General features: G+C 50.8%; 1 protein-coding gene across 2 annotated transcripts; it reads right to left on the reverse strand.

Moving 5' to 3' along the window:
- Positions 1-279: 279 nt before the first annotated feature.
- Positions 280-7,926, reverse strand: CUNH20orf85 (chromosome unknown C20orf85 homolog). 2 transcript variants are annotated; one of them, XM_032878696.1, is made up of 4 exons: positions 7,815-7,926; positions 5,850-5,931; positions 4,244-4,345; positions 280-494 (listed from the first exon to the last, which is right to left on the reverse strand). In XM_032878696.1, the coding sequence occupies exons 1-4, from the start codon at positions 7,880-7,882 to the stop codon at positions 333-335; spliced, it is 414 nt and encodes a 137-aa protein (XP_032734587.1). In that variant the 5' UTR covers positions 7,883-7,926; the 3' UTR covers positions 280-332. The 2 variants fall into 2 exon arrangements, with proteins under 2 accessions (XP_032734587.1, XP_032734588.1); XM_032878697.1 differs by having other exon boundaries at positions 7,803-7,904.
- Positions 7,927-8,132: the final 206 nt, after the last annotated feature.

The raw sequence follows: 8,132 nt of genomic DNA on the forward strand, positions 1-8,132 counted from the left end.
CAGCCCTAGACAAAATTTTGTTTTTAAAATTAAATCACGTTGTTCTTTTGAAAAACCATACTTAGAATTCCCAGAGTATATATAAAAAAAAAAAATCAGAGCATTCATTTTGCCTTATTCGTTATATAAGCCAAGAATGAGTGCGTGACGAGAATGTTCTGGAAGAGAGGGTTGAAGGGTTATTTCCTGTTCTTTGCAACATCCGCTGAGCAAGTGAGGAGGGGAACTCCATCTGCAGAGGGACCCCAGGGGGGCGCCCCTCCTCCTGGGTGCGGACAGTGCGTGCCTGGTGGTCGACCTGCTCTTGCCCAGGGGCCGCCGTCCGTCTGGACTCAGTGGATGCCTTGTTTGGGCCAGCCTAGCTCTCTGGCATACGCCCCCTTGCAGCTTCTGATCTCATAATCATGCTCTAGACACTTGTTCAGGCCCCGCACCCCGGATCTCCAGCCGATGAAGCCCTGGGTCGTCTTCGGGACTGGGGGGGATGGAAGGACCTGGAATGGAAAGGTGGGGGGTTTAGCCACCCGCGGCCAAGGTGACATGAGGGCTGTCCACGAGGCCTCCGGATCAGCGTGGGAGGCCTGATGGGGAAAAGACAGGAAAGAACATATCCCGAAGGAAGGGGCGCCCGAGGCAAGCACACTCGCATCAGCTGGATCCCGAGACTCCCTTCTCCCCGAAAAGTCACAAACGCCGAGTGTTGTTTCTTTATCTGGTCACGCTTAACACGTCCACTCACGACCTCCAGTGACACAATTTTCATTTGACAGAAGAGTAGAAAGGGGGAAAAAAGTGAGGTGTAGAAACACGGAACACTACAGTCCACACCGCCCTCTGTAACACCCAGAGCAAGATCGTCTGATGGGATCCTGACCTTCGGACTCGGCCAGTTCGGCTCGGAAGGCTCCAGGGTACGCGGGCGCGCACGCCCGCGCGCGCCCCAAACTGTAGGGACCACGGAATGAAAAGCATCGGAATTTAATTAAAATCCAAAGGGGAACGAGGTTCTGCCTGAGATGAAAGAAACACAGTTGCATTTGTCAATTCCTTGGACAGACTTGAAATACTTGGAAAATAAGGGCAAATGTTCGGGCTGTTTCTCCCCTTCTGTTCGAAACGAGTTCTCGGTTCTGCTCTCACAGGGCAGTCCGAATGAAGGCCCCGGGGGAATATTTGTTCGAACAGGAGAACCGAGACGGAGCGGCTTCGGATACTTGGGATGATGAGCGCAACCTCAGCGCAAGGGGTCCGCGCGCGAGGCAGCGGCGGCGCGGGGTGGGGGGCGCGTCCTGGCCACTGGCACACAAAGCCCCCAAACATATGTTCTCGATGAACCGCTAAAATTAATCTCCCGAGAGGCCACATTCAGGGAAGGTCACCCACAAATGCGGGAGGGGCCGGTGCTTCCCTGCCTGTCCAGACGGGCCCTTGGGACACAGACTCGCTTCCAAGTCTGCCTCGAGCCCGTAAGGGAGATGCGGGGGAAAACCGCCCTGGGATGCCCGTTTCATGCACCGGGTTAGCAGAGAGATGAAAACACGCTGTTGACCAGGGCCTTGTGGGAGACCAGGCTGGTTCGTTGTCGGTGAAGGGCGACTAGAGCAATTCTCTACCAAAAATGAAAATGCAAACATCCTTCGACCTGAAATGGAACTCCCAGCACTCGTGCTAAGACAGCCTCGTATCTGAGTCTAACACGCGGGGCAGGTCAGTGTGTTCTGAGACAGGAGGTGTTGAACAGAAACCGCTAAGAGAAAAAAGGTGCAGAAAATACACAAAATATGGTATAATTAGTGCAGGAACGGAAAGAAGGCGAAAGAGCCACACAACACGCTGGCCCCTGCCTATCCGGTCTCTGGAAGGGGGAGTGGGAAACCGAGAGTCTGGGGGCAGGGGCGCTTTTCAGAACATGCCTTTTGGGGTAGAGGACATCTGTTAAAACAGATCGATTTTAAAGGCTCTAGCCACCCAAAGAAGGGATGAGGAGGAAGAAGGGGACCTTTTCTTCAGCAAGGAAGGACATTCAGTACCTGGACCGAGGTCCTTGTCCCCGAGGCCCTCTGCTTCAGTTTTCCTGGGACAAAGGGGGTTTGGTGGTGATTACGTCTACTTCTAGGGTCGCGGTGAAAATGAGATGACCACGTAAAGTACTTAGTACAGTGAGCAACCACGACCCGGTAATGAGAGCCAGCATTTTTTGTGGGCATTAGATAGAGGCATTGTGAGACATCCAGAAGGAGCTCCCTAAGATGCTAACCACAGTCAGGGCATATATTATTTTAATTTATTATTTTGCTGTATTTCTAAAATATCAGCAAATCTGTACTGCTGGATAGTCGAGGGGGAGACATTCTCAGCGTATCTCAGTGGAGCATAGTGGTTCATTTGGCCATCAGACGTGCACCTGCTGAGCACTCTCCACCGAGCACTCTCCACGGAGCACTCACCATTGAGCACTCATCACCGAGCACTCACCATTGAGCACTCTCCACCGAGCACTCTCCACCGATCACTCTCCACTGAGCACTCACCATTGAGCCCTCTCCACTGAGCACTCATCAGCAAGAAATCCCACTGAGCACTCTCCACCAAGCACTCACCACCGAGCACTCTCCACTGAGCACTCTGCACTGAGAACTCTCCACTGAGCACTCAGCACTAAGCACTCTCCACAGAGCACTCACGTGTGCCAGCCGCTCTGTCAGACCCTGAATGCATCAAGAAAAGAAAATTCATAGACCCTACCTCCTCCCAACCCCGGCCACCTTTTGTGTGAGTTTCATCCCTTCTTCCCATCAGGACACAGAACTGCTTTGTCTGTAGCCTGTCAGAGGGCAGAATCCAGGACCAAAATCACGGGCCCATGAAGGGAGGCCCGGGATGTACCCAGCTCAGCAGTTTCTAGAGGCATCTGACCCATGTCCATGGCTGACTGGTCAGAGGTGGGAAGACCATCAAGTCTTCTCCCCTATGGGATTGCCGGTCACTCACTCGGCAATCACAGGGATCTTTCAGAAAGGCAGTCCTCACCATGTCGCAGCACTGATTTCCCATTGCAGACTAGGCTCAACTCCTTCCTCAGGCCCCAAGGTCCAGTGGGATTTGGCCCTGCCCGTGTCTCCATCCGCCTCCCTTCCCTTCCCACTCTGACCCACCCCCGGCTCACTGAGCTCCAGCCTCATGGCATCCCTTGCTGCCCTGAAATATACCAAGCTTTGTTCTGCCTCAGGGTCTTTGTACGTGCTCTTCTCGTCGGCTGGAAAGCCTTTCCAGGGCTGGATGCTTATCATCCTTCAGTCCTCAGCTCCGTGGGCACCAGCCCTTCCCCTGCTGCCCTCCAAAACCTCACCTGTCTCTCACCTCCATGGCATCTAACATAGCAAATGACAATATTGTTGTTGGGGGGGGGTCCTGGGTGGCTCAGTCGGTGAAGCATCTGTCTTCAGTTCAGGATCCTGATCCTGGGGTCCTGGGATTGAGCCCCATGTCTGGCCCCCTGCTCAGCAAGGAGTCTGCTTCTCCCTCTCCCTCTGACTCCCCCACTCATGCTCTCTCTCTTGTGCACGTGCACATGCTCTCTCGCTAAAATAAATAAGTGAGATCTTAAAAGAAAACCCCAATTTCGTTGAATTTTCTGTATCATGGTGGCCTCTCCTCCCACCTCCCCGCCCCCAACCCAGACTTGTGGCTGGAGTCTCGTCTTCTTGTTTGCCACTGTTTATCCCACCGAGTCCCTGGCGCCTGCTGACAGCTGTCCCTGTCACTTCTAAAAGTGCCAGAGATGGTTCCAGATCCTTCACACGCACTATCCCACAGAGCCCTGACACCGCCTGCCGAGGTAGGTGCTTTCGTGAACCCCCACTGTACATGGGCAAAGGGGACATGGGGCCGTTGAGTCACGTGCAAGACCACATGGAAGGTGAGCCACCAAGCAGGATTTGGGTCCGAACAGTGTGAGCCCAGAGCCCAGCCCCTGTTAATATCTGCTGAACGACTGGCCCGACCCCGTCATTCTCCTGGCTTCCTTCCGCTTCTGCAGAGCTGAAGGCCGTGACTCCTGCCTGTGTTGAGACCGGTGACCCGATGGGCTCCCCGCCGAAGGGCTCGGAAAGGCTGTGGAAACTGGCCTCCCCCCGGCCGGCTGCCACTCTGTTCTCACCTTCGGCGGTTGGCTTTGTGCCCCTGGAGCGAACACCCTTCTTTCTTACTTAGGAAAACAAGGATTCAAAATGACTTTGCGAACCTTGATGTATTTCTCCACCGGGGTCACGGGCCGGATGCGGAACCGCTCGGGAAGCTCGATTTTGGGCTTTGGGGAGGGGGGTTCTTCTTCACCCTCGAGCAGCTGCAACATAACCCCAGAGACGGGCCGCGTCAGACTGAGGTTAGTGGGGGCCTTCTCTGCATCACCCCCTAGAACGCGGCACTTTGCGGGTGACCTAAGCCGCGCTGAGAAACGTTCAGTAGCTTGGTGCAACCCCACAGGAAGAAAGGGGCCGAGCGGGGACCGGCTGGTGGGTTCGCTCAGGCTCCCGATACAGCCACCCACCGCTGTGTCCTCTACCACCTTTGGCAACCTGCTAATTTACGCTCCTGAGTCATAATTGGAGAAAATTTCACAGGTTATGGACTCAAATAGATAATTGCCAACAAGGTTTTAGGGCCAATCTTTAAAATATTAGAGGAGAGCTCCCACCCCCCCCTTTAAATTTTTAAAGCAATTTCAAACTCTTTGAAATCCCAATTTAATTACATATAAGGAATATTAATATAGACTCTTTTTATGCATTTTGTATTAATAAGGACTCATTTTATGCATAACATTTCAAGTTGTATAACTCTGTAAGTATTAAAAAAACCTCATTAAGAATGGCATAATTTCAAAGATGGGGGGATGGGGTTGAATTACAAATGGGGTTATGCTGCCTTGAATCGTGAACGTTTTGAATTATGCAAGTCTTATGTGGTTCTGCATCCCTCCAAGGAAATGTGCCTTCTGGGTGTCATGTCCTGGAGGTGGTTTGAAAGGTTGTAGTCTGGTGGCCGCCGTCCCACTGAAGCCCATATGGGCATTTGGTAACTGCATGGTGTTTTGTACAACTGAGCCACTGTTCTAGACTCAGATTTCATTTAAACATGGGGATTTCTGGACTTTTTGAACAATGGGAATATGGACTTATCCTCTCTGCAAGCTCAGCCCTGGGCTGGGCTGATGGGGGCTCCCCCTGGCCCTCGGCTAGGCTGATAGGGGCTCCCCCTGCATGGGGCTGGACATCTTTGTGGACATCCCTACGGCTCCCTATTCATTTCACCTGGTCTTTTTCCTGCTCTTGTTACCCAGCGGGCTTAGGAAAATACCAAGAACATCTTCCCAGTAATCCCTCATACATCCACCTGGCTTCTACTTCTCATCCCATCTGGACTTACCTATCGCCCAGGGAGGCAGCTGAGGACTCTCATCCCTCTTACAGATGGGGCAGCCCAAGGCCAAGTGGCCCTGGAATCAGACAGACCAGCTTCTCCTTTTGGTGTCTCCCTTTGTTAGTTACATGACTTTGCGACTCTCTGAGCTCAATTTCCCAATCTACAAAACGAGCGTAAAACAGCCCCCTCCTCTGTGCCAGGGTCATTGTGCAGATTAAATGAGCTGGTTCCGATGAAGTACCTGGAGGACGCCTGGCATGTAGTAGGTGCTCAATAAATTAGGGAAAGGACGGAGCCTGTAGGTTTCAGTTAGCGGTCTTCGTATGCAACACTAACTTTATTCTTGGGAAGTCTATGCCTCCTTACCATTTATTCCTTGAAATAATCAATTCAATAACCTCTGGGCTTATCAAATTTATATTTACCTCCTTGAGAGGGGTTGTTAAAAATCCCCAGTTCTGGGCCCAGTTTTGTCGTGCTTCAGTTTCAGACTTCAGGCGGTATTTCCTGAAAAACAAAGTTCGTAAGTGCTGGACGGTATTTGAAAAAGGTCAAAGTAGCAAACCCTACAGTCCCCTGGGGAACATTTTACATATTTTTAATGCCCATTGATTGAATGGTGACTCTGCACCAGGAAGGGAGTTGGGTGCCAGAGGGAGCAAGAGCCCCTTGAGGGAGACAGGTGTCAAAAGAAGGTCCTGGTTGGGTGGCACACTGGGGAGAAGATGGGACTGGGGGCTGGGTCTGCCTGAGGGGCCATCTAGGGACAAGACTCCTCATTTTGGTGAAGTGAGTGAGGCAGGGGGAGTGAGGTTTCTGGGGTGCAAAATTTAAGGGGGTGCACCCTCCCAGGGTCCTGCAAGCGCAGAGCAGGCACTTGCATGACCTTGAGAATGAGCCCTCCTTAAATATTGCCCACTAGGGGACCCCACTTGACCCGCCCTAATCCTGGCCCTGCTTTTGCTCCACATTCAATATTATTTTTATATAATGACCTGCTAGTTGAGAGCTGGTGTGTTGCATTTTGCAAACGTCTAATTTAATATTCACTCATTGATTGTCAAGTTTCTTTTCCCATTTTGGAAATCAGTATCTGCCCCCCACCCCCATCTCCCCGTGTCTCAAAGTTTTGGAGGTCCCTCAATGAGCTTTTTGCCCTGGGCACTGAGCGTCTACACCAGAGTCTAGTCTAATGGAGGTGTAATGTGAGTGCAAACACCAGCTTTGTACATAATTAACAACTTTCTAGCAGCCACACTTCAAAAAAAAAAAATGAAGGTAAGTAGATGAAGTTCATTTTTACTATTACTTTTTGGGGGTGTGAAATCTTTGAAATCTGCTGTGTATTTCACATTTGCAGCTCATTCCGATTTGGACCAGTAACATTTTAAGGACTCAATAGCCACTTTGGACATTGGACCGAAAAATAGTCTAAAGGTTGAACCAGCTCTCTTCACAGGGGATGGGCCATCTTATTTGGGTCTTGAAGGATGCATAAGAGTTCATCTGGTGGAGAAGGGAGGAAGGGGCATTTTACACTGACAGAACATACCTGCTATGGTGATTTTGTACATATCCAAGTAGGAGGTACTTGGATAAAGACAAAGATTAAAAAGATTAATAGTTGTATATTTTATGCCAAACGATACTGGCTTTCCGTCGACAAGTGTGACACAAAGTTTCCTATAAAAATAAATTTGAGTGAAACAAAGCCAGTTTAAAGAAATATATGAAGAGGTTAACACAGGTTTTACAAGGAAATGGCAAAAATCAGATAGATGGCAAACAAGAGAACTCAAGTTTAAGAATTATGCAGGTCTGCTTTACTGCTACTAAACTTTACTTACTTGCATCCAAATTAGTAACCTCCCATATTGGTTAAAACTTCAAAGAAATGGTATATTTAGCAATTCAATAGAATATCAAATAAAAACATCCATTACAAATGTCTGCTCAATATAAGCCTTTTAGAAAAAGGATTTTTTAAGTTAAAATTTCTTACCAGTTTAAAAAGCAGGAGAATCAAGAGAATGTAAAAGGCTTATTTATCTCTCATTCAAATTGAACAAATATTAAGATTTTTGTTTTCCTTTTTATAAAAAAAATTCGGTAAATCTTAAAAATAACATTTTAGTCGGCTCTCAACAAGCAAAGCTTTGCAGATGGTTGTAAAGCCAGATGCAGTTATCTTTCATCTTTAGCTGTGCGCCTGAGAGAAGAGGGAGAAAGGCTTTCTGGTCGCGCTCACGTCCCTAACATCGCCCTGACCACCTCCAGTGCACTGTCCTCCGCGCTCGGAGGTCGACCACCTCCAGGACTCTGAGGGGAACCTGAAGCCGTCAGGTATGTGCCCTTGAGGTGGGAACGGCCCAGCCCACCTGGGCATTTACCAGATCTCGTCCTGGGCCACGAGGTTCATGCGCTCGGCCGCAGCGGTGCTGAGAGGTTTCTGCGCCATGGGGGCTGGGGCTCCGGGAGCCAGCAGCACGCACCAGGCCGGGGCTCAGCGTCTCTCGTCGCCAGGGAGACCGGTTGCCCAGCAACGCGGGACGCGGAGGCGGAGGCTGCCGCTGCACCTGGCGCGGGGCGGGGCCTGCTGCCAGCCTCTGAGCCTCTGAGCCCCTCGCCCTCCTCCCTGCCCACCTGGCTGGTCCGGGGGGCAGAAGCCCCCCTTCTGCGCGGGAAGCCCTGGGGAAACCTCAACACCT

The sequence above is a fragment of the Lontra canadensis genome, unplaced genomic scaffold, assembly GCF_010015895.1.
Source record: "Lontra canadensis isolate GAN:19392208 unplaced genomic scaffold, GSC_riverotter_1.0 scaffold65, whole genome shotgun sequence".
Taxonomy (NCBI): Eukaryota; Metazoa; Chordata; class Mammalia; order Carnivora; family Mustelidae; genus Lontra; species Lontra canadensis.